Source organism: Chlorocebus sabaeus, chromosome 3 (genome assembly GCF_047675955.1).
Source record: "Chlorocebus sabaeus isolate Y175 chromosome 3, mChlSab1.0.hap1, whole genome shotgun sequence".
Lineage (NCBI taxonomy): Eukaryota > Metazoa > Chordata > Mammalia > Primates > Cercopithecidae > Chlorocebus > Chlorocebus sabaeus.
In genome coordinates, this window is record NC_132906.1 from 84,547,323 (window position 1) to 84,568,895 (window position 21,573).

Here is a 21,573-nt window from a genome sequence, read left to right on the forward strand (position 1 = left end):
TGTGTGTGTGTGTGTGTGTGTGTGTATGAAAGGGACTGCATATTTAATACGCTTTCTGGTGAAGACCTGCTACATCATTCAGCATTTTCATGATTTCCTTTTAAACAGAAAGATTTACAGTGGGAAAGTCAGTAATGTCGTAATGTATAAACAAGATATAACTTTATATTTCTTATTTCATAGTGATATGGAACTGGGGAATCACCATTCTGTAAACAGCTTAAATTCCTTTATTAAGATGTCTTCTGAAATGTCCATAATATTACATAATAGTAAATAATTTGTCCAAACAAAATACAGATAACTAGGAATCATCTTTCTGGAGAAAGATCTAAAGATCAGTATTTGTCACCTGGGTGTCTTGACCGATTTGGGGGCCATGTAGTGGGATAAAAACAACATTTTTTTAAAAATAGGAAATGTCAGTTCATCAGAGTCATAAAATTGTAATTTCATTTTATATATTAATGTGTATATCTTTGGGACATTGTGAAAATAGTTTGCAAGTCACTGCTTTAGAGAACAAGGAAAAGGTACTCTAGGAATCTATTAAAAATAGAAGGCACTTATCACGAAAGCCATAGCAATTATTTTTCTAATTTTAGTTGACCTTTTGCAAGTTTTGGTAGATTTTGTTTGAATTAGGTTGTATAGTTAGGAAAACACTGAATGAATAGAAAGGCATTTACTTGATGATTAGTAAAGCTTCATTTGAAGAACTTAGCAGCTAGAGTTATCTCTGCTTCTTCCTTTCTGTCTTCAATGCAAGTACACAATAAAGCTCTTATTTTAGAAATAATTAGTATTACAGTTTTACAGTCACATTACGAAGAAAAAAATACATGTATAATTCCCGGTTGATGAAGATAAATAGCATTTTGTATATAATTCTTAATAGATTTTTTTCTCTGGGTTTCAGTGACTTGATTTGAAAAAGTATGTCACCCTTTTTAAAATTCCTTGTAAAATGCAATAATACACTTTTTTTTTTTTTTTTTTTAAAGAGTCTCACTCTACACTCCAGGCTAGATTACAGTGGCACAATCGTAGCTCACTGTTGCCTCCAGCTCCTGGGCTCAAGCGATCTTCCCACCTCAGCCTCCCTGGAGTGGCTGGGACTACAGGCATGTGCCACTATGCCTGGCTAAGTTTTACTTTTCGTAGAGAGAGGTCTTATTGCCCAGGGTGGTCTAAAACTCCTGGCCTCAGACATTCCTACTGGCACAGCCTCCCAAAGTGCTGGAATTATAGACATGAGCCACTGCACCCAGCCTGAATATTGTCACTTTTAACAGATCATAAATAGCAGTCAAATATGATATACATCTTTAAAATGGTTTATGTGAAGCTTTTAAAATTTTGAATATTCAGTTACTAATAATTTTAAGAACTAAAGAAATTGCTATTTGGAACCACAATTTAACTTACAGTGCATTGTGTTGCCCAGAGAGTAGTTATTGGTTTGGCAGGTGAGTTTGACTTTCTAAATAACACTGTTCAGTTTGAACACTGTTGAAATACTTCGTGAATAGCTGGAATGCTTTTTTTCTAAACTTAACCATTAAATATATACTGTAGAGAAATCTTCATAGCATTTCTGCTCTGAAGATTCTTCTTGACTGTGTCTTTAAACCATAATCAAGATTTCTCAAGATTAAAGGTACAAAATTATTTCTATTAAATTGATACTATGTTAACCCCTTGAGAATTGTCATAAAAATATTAATATTGGCACAAAGAAGAAATTGTGATACAGCAAGTGACAAATAGCGCCATTTTTCTTTTGTTTCGAAATTAAAACTACCAGGTTTATAATTTTTACTAATAAAAAAATTCCCTGTCCTGAAATATCTTGTAGGATTACACTAACTTTTATAGTTAATTTGATATATTTAATACGTAAAATGCTGATTAGAAAACCTTGATTTTTGTTTCCGTGAGATAATTCATCATAAACTTTCTTTGTCTCTTTTTTGCTTTTAATGATAGTTTAAGGTTGCTAGGATATCTTTTTTCCTACTTTTGATAGGTCTTTGTTAGAGTTCATTGTAAATCCTAAATTAATTTTAAAGATGGCTCATTTTAAATTCAATTCTCTTTTCTCTCTTCTGTACTAAAACAATAGCAAATATCTCTGAGTCTGAGGAGGAAGTGCCTTACAACATATAGGCTGCCTCCCTAAGAGCAGCAGACCTCTCTCCCTGATACGGCGAGGGGGTGCGGGAAGCTCAGGGAGAAAGACTGGAGACCGCTCATTCTAGTACACTGGGTGGCAAAGAAGCTCAATTCCATGGAAAATGGAGCTATATTAACAGAAAGTAAATATTGGAGGCCACTTAGCCTCTTCAATTCCTAGATGTGTTGTCTTTACTGTACTGATGACACTGATGCAGTCTGTTTTCATAAGAATTTGCTGGTAGAAGATCAGCTCAGATTTTGCGCTTACCTTGGCTTTGCTCAGGGCAGTGCCTGCCCAGAGAGTGAACCTTGAGAAGGAGAGGAGAAGGACAGGCAGCTGGGTCCTGGAAGAGCTAGCTCAAGCAGTAGACCTGTTTCCTTTTCCCAGTCTCATGTTTCACATAAGGACTTTGTTTACAGGTTCTGGCTCCCTGACCTCAGAGGGAGAATGACAGCCAGTGGCTACGAATGGATTTATATGGTTATATCTGACATCAAAGTGGTTTTCTGTGCTTTAAATGAATCAGTATGGAGATAGCAGTTATTATTTTGTGTTGGAATACTATTAGAACTACAACCATAGTTCCTGGTTTACTGTTACATCATTTTATACCCTGAAATTGTGTTTATTTGTGAAAATTGTTAAAATGGGAATATTTGTGTAGTATATGCTCCTAAACATCCTATTTACAGGGAGGTGGGGACTTGCAATATTATTTTTTTACTCAACCAGAGTAAAACTTTTTCAGTGAATGTCTTTTTGGTAACATTTGTTTCAATTTTATGAACTTTGTTAATTAAAATGAATATAGTATTTTAATTTAGCACCATTTTAAATACAAACCCAAAGATAGAAATTGAGGAACTGACTTAATAAATAATAGCTTAATTAAGGACACCCAGTTATTGTGCCAAAAACAAATCTAGCAGGTATAGCATGTGATTTCATTTCCCAAATAATGCTTTACCTCTCACAAGTCAAGATTTATCTGTGAATAAAATAAATACAGGTACTCTCCATTTCTCTGCTGCTGTCTTCAAAGCAAAACTTCTCAAAAGACCCACAGACATGTTGGCTCCCATTCTCTTTTCATCTCTGTCTTCTCTGGCCTGGACTGTTCCACTGTCCCCTGACACTGTTCTTGTCCAGGGGGGTCAGCAGGCTCTGTGCTGCCAGGTTTTCAGTTCCTTCCTACTTCATCGTATACTGCCTCTCAGCTTGGTGGGCAGTTGATCATTTTCCTTCTTGCTGGTTTTTCCTCAAGGCTTCCATGATCCCAGGTGCTTTTTGTTTTCCTTTTCTCACTCACAGAGCTGCTTTTTCCATTCTCCATCCCTAATCTTATTCATCTACATATTTTTCAGCATTGTCAGCAAACGCATTGGTTCTACCTTTAAAGATCTCAAATCTGTTCATTTTCTCCAATTTTGTTTTTAGTCTAAGGCGCAGCGTAGGGTTTCCTAGGTTTGTTTCCTAACTTGTTGTTTTCCTGCCTCCACGTTTACCCTCTATAATCTATTTTCCAAATAGAACACAAACCAAAATTTTCATCCATACAGGAACTAGAGTCATTAAACAAAAAACAGAAATCTTTAATCATGTCACTGTCTTTTGTAAAACTCTTCTGGTATGCTTCTTAGTGCACTTAGAATACTATATATAGTATTTTTTCTTTTCTTTTTTAAACCATATTCTCTCAAGTGCTACTTAAGTTGGCTGCCGCCTGCTTTCTCAGAAGATATAGCTGTGCTTGCTTTATACCCAGCTCAGGTCTTTACACTTGCTCATCTTCTCCTTGTTCATTTAGGGTCGTTTGCATAAGATATTACCTCTTCAGAGTGGCTTTCCGTAGCCACTTTGTGTACATCGGCTCCCCCTTGTTACCTGACAGTCACTCTATCCTTTTATTCTGTTTTGTTTTCTTCATATCAGATGTCAGCATCTGGTCTATTCTTTACCTATTCGAGCATTACCTGGCACGTCACGGGGACTCAGTAAGTCTTGTTGGTTTAATGAAGGTGTCAGTGTCCCCTTAAATTTACTTAGAGGATCTTTTTTTACTTTGAACTTATTTCATCCTCTTCTCAGATTTGAAATGTGAAAGGTTAATGTACTTTTGTCATCTGTCTGCCAAGTAAAGCCAAGAATACCAAATATACTCAAATGGAGAAAAGTGGGTTCTTCTCTCTTTTATCTTAAAGGAGATATTTGAAGTATCAGTACTCAGCATCAGTTTGTGAGAAAATTACTGTGACCAGAGATTGGAATTTTTGGTGTATTGTGACCCTTAGAATCTAGAATACAGTGTAGTACTACTCAGGTGCAGCCCATGTTACATGACATGTAGCTATTGAAGATGATTTTGACATATGTAAAATTAAGCATATTAATCTAAGAATCTCTCTCCACATTCATAGGATGTAATCCCTGTTCATTACTACTTAATACCTCCACCAACAAAGACTAAGAACGGCAGCAAAGATAAGGAAAAAGATTCAGAAAAAGAGAAAGATTTGAAAGAAGAGTTTACTGAAGCATTACGAGATCTTAAAATTCAGTGGATGACAAAGTAGGTTTTTAAATGTATTTTAATTCTTTAAATGTTTAGTTCTGTTTTCTCAACTATAACAATATTGTGTATATATACATAGACTGTATTTTAAAATGTTAACAGCAGATGGTAGGATTATAGGTGGTTTTAAATTTTCCTCTTTTTATATAAATGTGTAATTTATTTAAATTATAAATTTGTAATTTTGTGATTAAATGTTTTAATTTTTATTTTAATCACTCTAATTTGTTCTTGGAAGATAATTATATTGGAAAGTATAAAAAAGAAAAATCACTTTTGCCCACAATTCATAAATAGTCATTGTCCTCATATTATTTTTTTCTTCTGTGTTTGTACATGTAGCAGTGTGGATAAAATTAGTTTCCATTTTTCAGTTACTTTTTTATTATGATTTAACAGCCCTATGAAATACCATTTGTAATGTCTTTGTTGTATATGGTTCTATGGATGCAACATAATGTATTTAAACGTTTTATTTTGCATATATATATTTATAGCTTTTCTTCCTGATGCTGTGATAAACATTTTTATACATAAAGGTGATTTTTTAAAATTTTCATCATGTGGCATCTTAAAAGTAAAAATCGTCTTGCTATATTTTGCCAAATTGCTTTCTGAGATGAGTATAATAATTTACACTCATCTAGCCATGTATGTGTGCTACTACACAATGCAAAAGCGGGCCATTACTGCTGTCTTAAATTACGTCTCTAGTTATTATTAAAGGAGAGCTTTTTAGATGGTATCATTCATTATTAGTGTAGCTTCTGACAGTTGAGCGTATTCTTTACCTTTTTTTCCTATTGATACATTAGATGTTTCTGGTTGATTAAAACTTTTTACATAAAAGATATTAATGCTTTTCTGCACTTGCCACAGGTTTTACTCTAGTTTACTCTTTGACTTTGGGCTTACTTTCTACTTGAAATTTATTCTATGTAGTCAAATCAGTTGCTTTTTCCATCTGTTGTGCAATATTTCTTTTACTGCTGGTATTTTATGGGAATCCTCTTTAGCTGATTATGTATGCATCCTTGCAGTTACATGGTTTTAGAGGGAATAGAAGTCATCATGATGTGAAAATACTTCCCAGAGATTGAACCATTGTAATGTCAGTTCACATGCAAATATACCTTTCCCGCTTAAAACTAAGTTGTATCTCCACTGGAAGTCAAAGTCTTCAGGTCTGTCTCTGCCTGATTTTAGGATGTCGTAAACAGTTGACAATAAAATATAAATTCTTCAAAAGTGAAATTGCAGAGATTGTCTTCTGGCATGACAGCCTGAGGAGACCCATGATGCTGGTCCCCAGTAAAACTAGTGAAAATTATTTAAAAACAAAACAAAACAAGTTTTAAAAGCCCCTGGAAATGGTCCAAAGGACATACAGCAAATGAATAAACATCTATTCAAAAATACCTACAAAAATTGGGTAAGAAAAGCAAGAGTCTGTGATATTTGAACCAAGACCACTGCCTCCCTTTCCTCTCGCAGTTCAGTGAGCCAGAAACTTTACTTCCGATCTTGCCTTCAGGAGCTCCAGCTCCTGGGGGAGGAAAGGCTTTCCTCCTTGGAGGAGCAGGATGTCATCATTTCTCATCCTGACCCACTGCCAGTTGCAGTGGCTCAGTTCCAGCTGAGTGCTGTCAAGAGTGGGGGACTCTCTTCTTCTGCTAACCCTTACTTATAAAGTACTGTTGGGAACACTGGGGCCCTAATATCCAGGAGGCTGTGGTTCCATAGTACACGAGGCAAGCTGAGAAGACCACAGGAGAGTGCTAAGCTCCTTAAGTGGGCGTGTGACTCAAAGAAAAACATGCCATTCTTCCACTCCCTGTTCCAGAGCTTGGGCTTAGTGATTTTGCCAGTGGGGCCTAAGAAGTTCATAAAACTGACAGCTCCTAATTTCTTCCTGAAGGAATTGACTTCATTTGCAACAGAAGATAGAGAAGTCCATGTACCTAAGGGTTCTCTCAAAAACGGGGAAAAAAGGAATGAAAAAAAAATGAACAGAGCAGAGCCTCAGAGAAATGTGGGATACCATTAGTGCACCAAAATCCATGGAACAGGAGTACCAGGAGAACAGAGAGAAAGCAAAAATATATCCAGTGAAATAATGGCTGGAAACACCCCATATTTATTGAAAGATACTAACCTACATATCCAGGGAACTCAATGAACTCAAAGTAAATGGAAAGAAATCCACAAATAGACATAGCGTGTTAAAAATACTGAAAGTCAAAGATAAGGAGAAGATCTTGAAAGGAGCAAGACAAAACTCCTCATCACTTATAAAGAAATACTAGTAAGGTTAACAACTGACTTCTGAGCAGAAACAGTAGAGGTCAGATAGCAGTGGGATTCTGAGTGCTCAAAGTCTCAACCAATAATCCTATATCCAGCAAAACTATCCTTTAAAAATGAAAATGAAATAAAAAATTCCCAGGTAAACCAGAGAATTTGTTGCTAGCAAACCCACCTTATAAGAAGTACTAAAAGAAGTTCTTCAACCTGAAAGCAGGTGATCTCAGGCAGTAATTTGAATCTACATCGGTGAGAGTGGTGAAAGAAATGCTGGTAAAGTTAATTATTATGGAATTATAAAAGCATGAGGTTCTCCTTTTTTTCCTGTTAACTAATTTAAAAAGCTCTTCTATGAATGTTGTGTATATATTAGGCCTATGTAATATTTAAATGTAATATTCTGTAATATATATTTACTGATAGCACAAAGGAGCAAAACTGTATTGGGCTAAAGAAATGACTGCAGATAGTAAAGTAATTATTATAACAATCGATTGGTGTATAACAGTAATAGATACAACAGATAGAATAATACTACACAAGGAAGGAGAGGGGAGTAGAGCTATAAATGGATAACATTTCTATATCTCACTGAAATTAAGCTAGGAAAAATCTGAAGCTGATTCTTATAAGTTAAGATGTATATGGTAAGCCTTAGAGCAACCACTAAGGAAAACTAAAAATAAACTGAAAAAAATCATTAAATAAATTTAAATGTTCATTTAAAAATATTCACTTAATACAAAAGAGAGCTGTAAAGGAGGAACAGTGGAACAAAAAAAGACATAGGATACATCAAAAACAAAAAATCAGATCGAAGACCTAAGTCCAAATATATCAATAATTTAAAGTTAACAGGAAATTAAGAGAATCCCATTTACAATAACATTGAAAAAAATAAAATGTGTCGGAATATGTTTAGCGAAAGAGATGTAAGAATTACACATCAAAACTATAAAACATTGTTGAAAGAAATTTAAAAGACCTGAGTAAATGGAAAAGGTATTCCATGTCTGTGGACTAGTAGACTTAATATCATTACACTACTCTTCATATTGATCGAACGATTCAGTTGAATTCCCATCAGAATCCTTGAAGACTTCTTATAGAAATTAACAAGCTGATTCTAAAAGTCATATGTGATTCCCTGAGACTCAGAATTGCCAGACAATCTTGAAAATTAAGAACAAAGTTGGGCTCACACTTCCTGATTCCAAAACTTAAATACAAAGCAACAGTAAACAAGACAGTGTTATACTGGCACAAGGGTAAGACATATATAGATTAATGGAATAGAATTAAGAGTCCAGAAATAAAACCATGTGTCTATGGTCAGCTGATTTTTATTTTTGGCAAGGGTGCTGATGCAAAGACCATTTAATGAGGAAAGGATAGTATTTTCAGCAAAGGATGCTGGGATTGGATAGCCATATGTGAAAAGAATGAAGTTGGACCCTTGCCTCACATCATATATACAAGTTAACTCAAAATGTATCAGAGAGCTGAAACCATAAAACTCCTCAATGAGGACATAGTGGTAAACTTTCATGACCTTACATTTGGCAAACAATTTTTAAAGATACCAAAAGCATAAATAACATAAGAAAAAAATAGATAATTTGGACTTAATCAAGATTAAAAGCTTTTGTGCTTCAAAGCATAGCATCAAGAAAGTGCAAAAAAAGGGCTATTTGCAAGTTGTATATTTTTAAGGAGCTTGTATGCAGAATATGTAAAGAATGCTGACATTTTTTTTTTTTTAATATTTTGAGGCAGGATCTCTCTCACTCTGCCCCCCAGGCTGGACTGCAGTGGCACAATCATAACTCACTGCAGCCTTGAACCCCTGGGCTCAAGGGATCTTCCCACTTCAGCCTCCCAAATAGCTAGGACTACAAGTACATGCCACCACGCCCAGCTAATTTTTTTAAGGGATGGAATCTCACTGTGTGGCCCAGGCTAGTCGAACTCCTGGCCTCAAGTAATCCTCCTGTTTCAGCTTCCCATAGTGTTGGGGTTACAGGCATGAGCCACCTCCACACCCAGCCCCCAGAATACATGAGTAATTCCTACAATTTCGTAATACAAAGGCAAATGGCCCGATTTTTTAAATGGGTGAAGAATCTGAATAGATATTTCTATAAAGATATACAAATGACCAGTAAGTGCATGAAAAGATGCTCAAAATCAGTAGTCTTCAGGGAAACGCACATAAAAATCACAATGAAATACAACTTCACACTTACTAGGATGGCTAGAATCACAAAGTCAGATGATGAGTTTTGGCAAGTATGTGGACAAGGCAGAATCCTCAGACATTGATGGTAAAGAATACAAAAATGATGCAGACTTTTTGGAAAACAATCTGACTGCTCTTCAAATGATTAAGCTTAGTTTCCATATGGCCCAGCAGTTCCACTCCCAGGTATATACCTAAGGGAAATAAAAACCTATATTCACACAAAAACATGTTCATGACAGTTTATAGCAGCATTATTCATAATGGCCAAAAGGTGGAATATCCATCAGCTGATGAATGGACAAAGAAAATGTGATGTATCCTTACAGGGGACTCCTTCAGCCATGAATAGGATTAATACAGGCTCCAACATGAATGAACCTTGAAAATAGTATGTTAAGTGGTAGTAGCCAGTCACAAAAGACCATGTATTATATGATTCTATTCATATTAAATGTCCAGAATGAGGAAATTTTCTATAGAGACAGACAGTAGATTAGTGGTTGCTTAGTGCTGGGGAGGCTGGGGAGATCTGATAGCTAAAGGGTATGGCAGTTTCTTTTTGTATTGATGAAAAATATTTTAAAGTTGACTGTTGTGATAGTTGCATATATCTGTTACTATGCTGGAAAACATTGAAATTCACACTTAAAATGGGAAAATTGTGTGGAGAAAACATTGAAAAGGTTTACCTAATAGGTGTTTTAGAAGAAAACAGCAAAAAATTATTACCATCCCCTTACAAAACTTGAAAAACCTTAGAACGTTTTTTGGGAAAAAAAAAATTTATAATTAAGGTGCCGTAGTTTTAACATGTAAAATGAAAGTGTTGATTTTGCCCTTATATAATTGTTAGGGAAAAGAGAAAAACAGGACTTAATTTTTTTTGTACTAAGAATTAGTGTAAATTTTGTTGTCTACAAGTTAAATTTATTTTCATAGAAAGTTAGTTATAGTATCAAAATCCCAGTCAACCTTATTTTTATGCTACTATAGAGTTTTGTTAATATAGTAAGTGACTTTAATGTAAGTTACCCACTTCTGGTGCTAGTTACTTACCATTTGTATGTTAATTTGTTTTTATCCTGATACATATAATCAGGTAGAATTGAGAATTTTATTCAGCCTCTGCATCAGGGAATGTAGAATAACTGTATTCAAGACTTTAGAATTTTCAGAAAAGTTTAAATTTTTATTTTTTTTAGAATTTTCAGAAGAGTTTAATAGATCTTAGACATTTTTAAATCTTTTCATCTTTCTAGCTATTTGTGAATGTGCTTTTCTTCCTTTTAAATAAATATAATAGCTGGTATGTAAGAAAGCTATTGATGCATATTTTTATTTGGATATCTTATTGAACTCTTAATTGAAATAATTTTCAGTTTTTATTTATTTTATTTTTTGTTTTTGTTTTCTTTGAGATGGAATCTCACTCTGTCACCAGGCTGGAGTGCAGTGGCTCAATCTCAGCTCATTGCAACCTCCGCCTCCCAGGTTCAAGTGATTCTCCTGCCTCAGCCTCTCGAGTAGCTGGGACTACAGGCATGTGCCACCACGCCCAGCTAATTTTTGTGTTTTTAGTAGAGATGGGGTTTCACCATGTTGGCCAGGATGGTCTTGATCTCTTGACCTTGTGAGCCACCGCACCCAGCCCAGTTTGATTTATTTTGTTTTCTAGTTAACCATTTATACTACCTGCCAATAATGATAATCCTTGTCAATGACTATACATTTCAGATTAATGTCTTATTTTATTGGCTTAAACTTCCAAGCAATGTTAAATAATAGAGAAGACATAAATACTCTTTTTAAAAGAAAAAGTAAATATTTATCTCCTTCTTACATACTTAGGCTGGATTCTAGTGACATTTATAATGAATTGAAAGAAACATATCCTAATTATCTTCCTCTGTACGTTGCTCGACTTCATCAATTGGATGCTGAAAAGGTTAGACATGTTCATTCTAATACATCTTATTTTGTTTGTAATTAGATAAGGTTTGTGTTTTGAGGAAAAGTGCATTATTATCTTTCTCTTCTGTTCTTGCTAACTAAAACATGTTTTCTCAAATTGAATGTTGTATTAAGCTGTTTTCATGAAGGTTATTATAAGACCTAGCCACTACTCTGAGTTTAGTTTAGGATTCTTGCTCATGCTTGGTCAGTGAGATTAGTAATAGAGAAGATACCCTAAGGACTGTTTTCATTACCTTAACCTAAAGGGTAAGGGGCAGAAGGTAGTAATCCTGGCCAGATGGAAATCTGAACACCTTCGCTGAAAGAATTCCTACTTTGCGTTAACTTTGTTAATGATTCCCATTTGTGAGAGTTGGCTGTAGTTCTAGCCTGTGATGAGATGAACCAGTTCTCATTAGTCATCAAAGCAGTAGGAAAGTGCTGTCCTAATCAGATAAAAATCATCAAGGGTTCAGAATGAACCAAAGGGTGTTTAAAGGAGATTTCTTAAAAGACTTTAACAAGAAAGAGGCAAATTGTTGGGAACATCATGGTAATCACAGACTGTTGATTATAATGTTTACTGTCATCTTTGTGTTTTTCATGATGGATCAGAAAGAACTGGTTTCATCAGCTAGGGCTTTTTTTTTTTTTTTTTTCTCCCTGTTTTCAGGTAGTGTGCAACTAGAGTAATAACAACAGCCAATCACATTTCTAGAATCTTAAGAAATATAGAAAAGGAGTTACCTTTGTTTAAAAAAAAAAAAAGAAAACTTTACATTTGTATGAAGTTTATATTTTGCTTACTTTTACCATTGTACTCCAGCAGGGAATGTAAATAAGGTATTTTTATTATACATCTGAGCTCAAGTTTTATAGATATCAGCAATTAGAAAAATCACATTAGGAGAGAGCATGGAGCCCCTGGGTTCAATTACGTAGTTTACTCACATTGCAGTTGTAGCTCTCATGGTTGAGACAGCAGAAGTGTAATTTCTTTCGTATGCTGATTGATGTACCTATTTTTTATTACTTCTTTTTTCATCTCCAGGAACGAATGAAAAGACTTAATGAAATTGTTGACGCGGCAAATGCTGTTATTTCTCATATAGATCAAACAGCCCTAGCAGTTTATATTGCAATGAAGACTGATCCCAGGCCTGATGCAGCTACTATAAAAAAGTACCTAACCAGTAAATAATCTTTCTTGCATCTCATTTCTTAGTTAACTTGTTTTAAAAGTAGGGACTAATAATATAGAGGATATTGCTTTTCTGATGTTTGTTATATCCTTAAAATGGGAATTAGCACTATTTGAATACTCTCTCCTTAGAAATTTTAAAATAATTTTGTCCAATCTTTTTAAAAGCCCAAGAAAAGTAGTTTGCCTTCTCTGCTATTAAGTAGTGTCAAGATGGAGAGAGATGAGTATCTGTGATCAAGCAGTCCAACCACTTGAGAGGGTTTATGTGAATTGGACCATATCAGGAAGACAAAAATTAACACTGTAAAATTAATTTTTAAAATGTTTATTGTCCAATAACATGAAAAACCCAATATTTGGTTTGTAGTGAAATAAATGATAAAAAATAAAATTAGGCAAAACTATCTGGCAACTTTTATGAAGCTGGCTTTATAGTATTACTTAGGGAGAATAGAAGGAAAGAATTTAGAGTTTTGCCTTTAGAAAACCTAATGCTGTGTGTAAATAGAGAAGCTTCCCTGGGTTTATGAGTGGTTGGTATGGTTCCTTCCATGCAAGAGTGTGATTTCCATATGTTGATATAATGGTCCAGTGACTCTGAACCAAGCTACCATTTGGTCACTTTCACCCTTCCATGAACTCTTAACCCATCACCTCGAGCTCTCCCAATGTCAGTTACTTGTTTATCACTTTGGTTCATTTTCAACATAACAAGATCGTTAACTAGTAGAAATATCCTGATTCTTTTGTGGTTATTATAGCTAATTAACCAAAACTATTCAGACTGCCTGAAAATACTAAATTTTCCTTAAAAATTTTATCAGTTTTAGTATTTTTTTCTACATAAAATAGTTGGATTCTAAACTGCTAGAATTCTTTCCATTATATCATTTATATTGACACTATAGGATCTTATGAATCTTACAAGCAATAATTTGCAAGTGGGATAGAATGTATTTAAAATTAGTTCTTTGGCCACTGTTACTACCTTTTCATATTTTTCAAAAGAATAGTCTCAAACCATTGCCATTTTGTTGTTGTTGTTAATAATAGAAAATACAGCCGCCATTTATTAAGTGCCGATTATGTACAAGGGACTATTGAGGGCATTTTAAATACATTGTTTTATTTAAATTTAGTCTTCCAAACAACATGAAAGGCAGAGGCCTTTGTATCCCCCTTTTAAGGAAGAGAAAACTGAAGTTCAGAGGGATTGGATGACTTGGCCCAGTTGCCACTGCTAGGACGTTGGAAAGCACGTAGTCAAATCAGGGTCTGCCTCCACAGCCCATGCCCTTTCTTTTCTCTGTATATTCTTACTGCCTTCTTGAGAAGGTTAACATAACTCATTATTATCTCACAGAAAAAGGAGCATCGTCTGCCTCCCACACATCCTCATTGTGTTCCTTTCTGTCTCAGGGTGATCATTGTTCATCTTATTATAAGAGGAGGCTGGCCTTGGTCACTTTAAAACTGTCTTCTACAGATCACCAGTGATAACCAGTTGCTAAAAAAGAATGGCCCATTTTGAGTCTTCCTTGAGCTCTCTGCAGCCCCTGACATTAACTATCCCATATACTTTCTAGCTTTTGTTATTTTTAATACTTTGTGAAAATAATATGATTTTCTCAAACTCAGATATTACATGAAGTAACACATATGGTTTTCTCAATTTTACCATCCACAGAGGAAACTCAATCTCAGATTACAGTGAGCCATAAACTAATACAAAATTAGTTTTATTTTGTTATTGGTCTTTTTTAATCACTGTTTTTAATCTCGTTTTTTGTTTTTTTTTTTTAATTTCTACTCTTTGAAGATTACTAGACACTGACTATCATGGCTATTGGAAATAAGCTGGGCTAAAACTAGAAATAAGCCATAAAACTTTGTAAAAATGCTGAGAGTAGAGCTGCTTTAAGTTTTTAGCAACACTGGGTCAACTTGTCTATCCTTGTAATTAAAGAATTTCTCTCCAGGCCTTTGCTTTGGCCTGACTGAAATAGACTCTGGCCAGGTTGTGTTTGGACAGAAGACAATTTTCAGAGTTGAAATATTTTACAAGATGCTATCAGGAAATACTTAACATTTCTTACAGATGTCATCTGTGGGCAAGTAGCAGCCAACTTAAGCATTAATTTCTCATTTCCATGCAAAATTGCTTTCTCTTAAATCACTAACATCAAATATTATAAAATGCCATTTTCTAATCTTAAAAATGATATTAACTTTTTGTTAATTTGATTTCAAGGTCTTTATTGAGCAAATACTTCATGTAAGGCATCACTGACTGGGACTTAAAAAATGAACAAAATAGTCTCTACTTTTAGGAAACTTATCATCTAATATAGAAGATGAAATTGCCAGATAGGAAATTATTAAGAGATAATGAAATACAGGTATTTTTTAATAAATATTTCAAATTGTAAAAACCTGTAGAAAGAAAAGCTGACTTTCTCCTGAGTGGAAAAAGCCTCATGTATTAAAAAGGTATTCAATCTCAGCCAGTCAGTACACAACCTAAGGAGAGGAAAGGAATACTCCAGATATGTAGCATTTAGAGTACATGATCAGAGGATGCTAAAATAGAAAGAGATCTTACGGCTAATTTAACCCAGGTCTGACAAATGCAGATTACCTATGTCACCCCCAGGTTGCCTTCTGATTTCTGCATCATTCCAGCCCTTCTCTGGGCAGCCAGGATCCATCAGGCAGCATTTGCCGAGTCTGCCCTGCAGACTCTGGCCGAGCGACGGATGAAAGGAGTACTCAGACACAGGTATCCAGTGAAAGAGCGGGCTAGGGGACTGCCAGCACTAGGGGCCGAAGAGAGTTAGCAGTCCCCCTAAGCCAGCGATGCTCACATTTATTTAGTAGAGATTTAATGACAAAGGCATGGAGCAAACACAATTTGTGGATAATAAACATTGTCGACCCCCCGAGTAGAGAGCAGTCCTGCACGCAAATGATCAAAGGTTGGTTTTTGGAGACAGGAGTAAACAAAGTTATCTAGATAAGTTCCTTTACATTCCCTTGTTATCTGCCCTTTGCTCTCTGGCTCCAGATAAGAGAATTTGGCTGCCTTCAGTCAAATCCTCTTTCGAAACTTTTGTGAGACCTCCCAGCCTTCCAAGAAGGTTTGCATCTTTCCCTCTAACTTTTACCCACCACCCTGACTGGTGTCCTACATCTCCCCCTTTTCTGTTTTTTGCATCAGGTTTTGTTGATTGAAGAGTACAGATGTGTGCAGTAACCAGTTTGTCTGGCATAGTGATTACTGCTTGTATTCCAGCTTTGCATTCCTAGAATTAGTAAATAATATAAGACAAACATGAGTATAATCAGTAACGTGCTTTTCCAATCAAGGAGTGACGTGTAGTGTTTCCTGGTACCTCAGTCCAATGTGTGCTGTTACTAAGGAACCCCACTGGGGGTGTGTTAACCCCTTCCAGCCAAGCAGTTACATTATTAGAGCCTGGGAAGGTGGTGTCTGCCCAGGTAACAGGGCAGAAGAAAGGCAAATCTAAGAGATGAGCCCAGTAGAGGTAGCAGGTACGGGTTGCAGGCAGAGTGAGAGAATACGAAGGTTTAATACCCTATGAGAGTTGCAGTGTACAGCAGAAAGTATAGCAAGGAACAGATTATCTGGAGTGAATGATATCTATGTCTAGAGCAGGATTCGCTTAGCCTCCTGAGTTTTCTTCTTCAGCATCCCCCAGGTAATGTCCGGGGCTTGTGTCATCTGAAGAAGCCGCATCATCCAGGGCTATGGGTCCTGCAGGGTCATTTTATTCATTTCTGGTACCAGATTGGGTCCTAGCCACGCTATGGTATGGTTTGATGCCTTATGCTGGAATCCAGAGAGGACCTGAGGGGGTGTGAACAGAAGCATATCTTCTTCCCAACGTTAACAATTCATTTGAACCACACCATACATTACTGTTTATATCTTTCCATAAAACTGCAGGGTTTAATGTCTTGAGAGGTTTTAGTGAAGTGCTTTCCAATAGTTGATTGAAATTTATCAATTAGATTTAAAAAGTAAGGGTAAATAAGGCTTGTGCCAGTGGTGTTGCAGGGTCCTTACCCATATTCCTTTGTTGTTGTTGTTGTTTCCTGAGCGTATTTTTAAGGGCAGATTGGACACGTTCTACTATGGCCTGTCCTTGGGGGTTGTAAGGGATGCCTGTGGAATGTTGGATGTTCCACGTGTGACAAAATTGCTGAAATGTTCAGCTGGCATAAGCTGGACCATTATCAGTTTTAATTTTGGTGGGCCACTCCATACATGCAAAAGTTAAAAGAAGATGTTTAGTAACATATTAGGCAGACTTTCCAGGAAGAGCATGTGTGCTAATTAGGTGAGAATTGGTATCAACAGATACATGTACATATCTTAGTTTTCCGAATTTAGGGACGTGTGTAACATCAGTTTGCCATAGCTGATTAGGATCTAGTTCTTTAGGGTTAGCACCTGTTAAACGAGCGGACGTGCCTGTGAGCTGGCAGTTTGGGCATTGCAGGATAATGTGTTTAGTCTTTGGGTAAGTTGAAATTGGTTAGATAATTTTCTCCAATTTTGGTGGAAACGTTGATGCGAATGGGTGGCTTGGTCAAGCAGTGACATCATAATCTGCAGGTCTGCTTGATCATTGCCATAAGCTAGGGGGCCAGGCAGTGAGCTATGGGCCCGAATGTGTGTAATAAAACTAGGATGTGTACGTTGATCCATCAATTGCTGAGATCAAAGAAAAACTGCACACAGGGTGGGCTCAAGAGTGGACTTAATGAGGGCTGTTTCAAGGTTTTGCAATAAACAAACAGAGTAAACAGAGTCACTAACAATATTGATAGGCTGAGCAGAAAATGTCTCCAGGGCCAATATTAAGGCTCCTACCTCAGCTCTCTGAGTGTTATTAAATCCAGAACGAATGAGGGAATTGCGAGGTCTACACCAAATAGCCACTTTCCCATTTTTTACCAGAGCCGTCAGTAAAAAGCATTAAAGCATTAGGTATGGTGAGGGTGAACCACTTTTGTAGGCATAACTACAGGAGTACAAGATAAGAACTGAAGTAGTTTATCAGCAGGAAGGGCATGCTCTGTATGGCCTGTATAATCAGAGAGTACTATTTGCAGGTCTAGAGATAAGGGCAAGACTGCCTCGAATTGCTTTTTACTTAAAGGAATTCTGATGACATCAAGGTCATAACCTAGCAACCGATGGCATCATCTGCAGCCTGAAAGACGACTTTACTAACTAGCTGGATATAGGGAGATAGAGTTTTAGTTCCGGTGTGTGAGCAAAAAACCCATTTTAGGAAGCATAGCCCTGGGGACATCTGTCCTATTAATCCTGTTGGGGAATGCTTAGTAGGAAAAACAAACAATTGAACTGAATATTGAATATTGTGGGTCTGTGCGATCCAGTTGCCTCTGAAAAATAGCATGCTGTATTTCCTCAATTTCCCTTTTTGCTGCAGGAGTTAAATACCTGGGAGTGTCTAGGACTGTATTGCCCTTTAGGATAGAAAGCAGGTTTTGTAATGTATCAGTAGTTATGCCCAAGGTGGAGCGAAGCCAGTTAATATCACCTAGTAATTTCTGATAATCATTTAAGGTGTGTAAGTTGCTGGTATTTAATTTAACTTTTTAAGGTCTTACTGACCGGTAAGTTAGAATGTATCCAAGATATTTCCAAGGAGAAGACAATTGTACTTTTTCAAGTGCTATGATTAAACCTCTTGACTATTCTTTACGACAGAGGCATATAAACTTAAAAGTACTGGCTCTGTTGGAGCTGCTAGTAAAATATCATCCATAAAATTAATAATCTTGCAATTAGGCAAGTCTTTTCTACTGGGGAGCAAAGCCTGATTTACATGATAACTGATACAATATTCCTTGAGGAAGTACTTTCCAATGAAATTGGCGAGCTGGCCTCTATTGATAACTGCTGTTGTAAACACAAATTTTTCTCTGTCCTGTTCTGCAAGGGGAATAGTATAAAAGCAGTCTTTTAAGTCAATAAAGTCAATAAGACTATAGGCCAATCTAGAGGAATCGCAGCTGGGGAAGGGAGGCCCTGTTGAAGGGGCCTCACAGCTTGCAAATTAGCATTGATAGCCCATAAGTCATGCAAAAGTCTCCATTTGCCAGACTTTCTGGGAATGACAGAAATAGGCGAATTCCAAGTGCTGTTTGACGGTTGTATATGGCTGGCTTTTAATTGTTCCTCAGCTGATTCATGGGCTCTTTGTAATTTCTCTCCTTTTAAAGGTCACTGTTCTACCCGAATAAGATTTTGAGAGAACCTCGTCAGGGGTAGGGGAGGAGTAACAGTGGATCTCTAATAACATTATTAGAGATCTGCAGAGTGACCTCAACCCTCTTGTAAATGGGCTAGCAGCTCTGTTTTTTGTTTTTGTTTTTGTTTTTTTATGCTTTTCCTTATGTCTTTTTAAGCATTAAGACTAACGGTTCATACACCTAATTGCCTCGTCGATTTTGCATTACTAGGCAGGCCAAGAGCTCCCCTTCTGATGCCACTTGCCTAAGACAGGGTCCCATAGCTATAGCATATTCCTTGTCTTTTCTCCAATTTATTGGAGGAGGGAGCTCAGGCAAAACCTCCATTCTGTCTTTGTTATTTTTGCCCTGTAACAGTGGGGCTGAGGGAGAAAGAGGAGGTGATAAGGTAGATGATGGCTCCTCCTTCCTTCCCTTTGTAGGCTCTTCTGTGTACAGTGGGACCAAAGCAGCCCTAACTAAGGCCTGTAACCTTAGAGATGTTACTGGGACCTGTTGCCCTTGTGCATGATGTTGTTTAGGATTTCTCCCGAGTTGTTCCCGGAGCTCTATGTCTAGCATACCTTCTTCCAGGAACCATGGGTTATGGGAAACAACAGTTTGCATTAGGTCCCTTAATTGAGCCTATGAAAACGAGGCTCCACTAGCTTTAAGCAGCTGTTTCAATACTTTTATATACTGTTGCTGTTGAGCTGATAACTGTTGCCCCATAATGAAACCCTAGCCTGAACAATTCCCTCGAACTTGGAAATCCCAAGCGGGCACCAATGACTTACTGACTGCGCAGTCTCTTCACCTTCATTTTTGAGGGTTCCATTGTGATCCATTGCAGCGTTCCGCACACGGGGCACCACCTGCCAAGTCTGTCCTGCAGACTCTGAGTGACGGATGAAAGGAAAGGAGTACTCAGGCACAGGTATCCAGTGAAAGAGCGGGCTAAGGGACTGCCAGCACTAGGGGCCGAAGAGAGATAGCAGTCCCCCTAAGCCAGCGATGTTCACATTTATTTAGTACAGATTTAATGACAAAAGCTTGGAGCAAACACAATCTGTGGGTAATAAACATTGTCGACCCCCAAGTACAGTGAATGATCAAAGGTTGGTTTTTGGAGACAGGAGTAAACAAATTTATCTGATAAGTTTCTTTACATTCCATTGTTATCTGCCCTTTGCTCTCAGGCTCCAGACAAGAGAATTTGGCTGCCTTCAACCAAATCCTCTTTCAAAGCTTTTGCAAAACCCCCTGGCCTTCCAAGAAGGTTTCCATCTTTCCCTCTAACTTTTACCCACCACCCTGATCGATCTTCTACAAGCATTGGCCTGGGTGTGGTAACCTGCCTTGTCAACCCATTGCTGTTCCAAGCCCCTTTTCTGCTTTACAAAATCAGGATAGTAGTTGTGCCTGACACCTTGGGTTGTTGGAAGGCATAAACAAAGGACTGCTGAGAAGACATTTAAGGATGGCACTTGGCATCTAAGAGTGGAGGAGGGGAAGGAGGGTAGGTCAGGCAATGACGAGCCATGCAGATGCCCCACAGCTTGGAAGCCCCAAAAGTCTACTTGTAAATCCTTTTCTTCTTAATTCCAATGTAAACAAGCAGTACCCAGAAACATCTCCACATAAAGGGAGTGAAAGTTGGTTCTTAAAGCTTTGAAATGCTGTGCTGAGAAGCACTGAGGGATCTTTTAGGCATAGTTTCATTTACATTGCAAATGTATTGGGGTTGGTAATTGTCCTCTTTGATGAACTCTGCCAGTCTGAAGGAATTTCTCAGCAGCTTTACTATCCACATTGCCTCCCTGCTCACTTTCAAGGTACCAGATCAAATGGGCTTTGAACCTCTGAGAATACCCCAGTCTCCGGCAATGTTTCAGCAACAGCATTTTCCATGGTACTTAACATTCATGTTCCCTGCCATGCGGCCTCTTAGATTAACAGGACTCTTTGGTGCACAGATTAATGTGGGTGAGCCCTTGAGCCGTCAAGTTTTTGGGCTGATGGCTGCCTTTCCTACTGCGGATCCTTATTGATGGTATAGTCCCGGCAGGTTTCACATGCTACACATTTCACTCTGAGTCTTTCAGAGTCACTCTTAGCCATTAGTTTGTTCCACAGCTAAGTGCCTCATCATCATTTTCTCAGTACTTCTAGTCCACATTTTTTTCACGTGTATCTGACGTAAGTTGGACAGAATGCCTCAAATAAGCATACATTCTAGAGACTAACACTTTCCCCTGGAGTGTAGGTGGTGGTTGTATTTCATTCAGCAATGATTTATTGAGTTTCCATTCTGTGCCGGGTATTATCCTAGGCACTTGGAATGCACTGAAGAAAACAAAGATGCCTGCCCTGGATCAAGGCAGTGTGCCATAGTGATTAAGAGCACAGATTACAGATTTCTACTGCTAAGCTTAGACTCCTGGATCTGCCACTTCCTAAGTGGAGGGCCTTGAACAAATAGCATAGTCTCTTTGGGCCTGAGTTTCCTCCTTTGCAACGTGGCAGTAATTAATAGTCTCTCTTACTCAGAATGGTTTGAATGTGAATGAATTAACGTGTTAAAATGCTGAGACAGTTGCTGGCACATTCAGAGTAAAGCATTATATTTGGTTGTCCTAGTCATGAACTGAAAGTTTTAAGACATGACCTCTGTGTATACACATAGACAAATATGTAATGATTGCTGTCTATAAGAAATCTGAAAACTCAGAAGACATTGACCTGATTAAGAGTTATATAGCTAAAAGAATTTAGAATAGTGATTAACCTTTCAACTCTGTTGCTTCTGGCATTCTGTTTCAACAAGGTGC

General features: G+C 37.2%; 1 protein-coding gene across 7 annotated transcripts in view; it reads left to right on the forward strand.

The window, feature by feature from the left end:
- The window catches only part of TPP2 (tripeptidyl peptidase 2), an 82,965-nt gene that overhangs the window by 56,303 nt on the left and 5,089 nt on the right, over positions 1-21,573 (forward strand). For 2 of the 7 annotated variants that reach the window (XM_007960817.3, XM_007960818.3), the window contains 4 exons: positions 4,597-4,748; positions 11,146-11,242; positions 12,302-12,432; positions 15,108-15,233. In XM_007960817.3, the coding sequence (XP_007959008.1) occupies positions 4,597-4,748; positions 11,146-11,242; positions 12,302-12,432; positions 15,108-15,233 (506 nt within the window). Of the gene's footprint in view, positions 1-4,596; positions 4,749-11,145; positions 11,243-12,301; positions 12,444-15,107; positions 15,234-21,573 lie in introns of all 7 variants that reach the window. The other 5 variants (XR_005243754.2, XR_005243753.2, XM_007960820.3 and 2 more) reach the window with 3 other exon arrangements.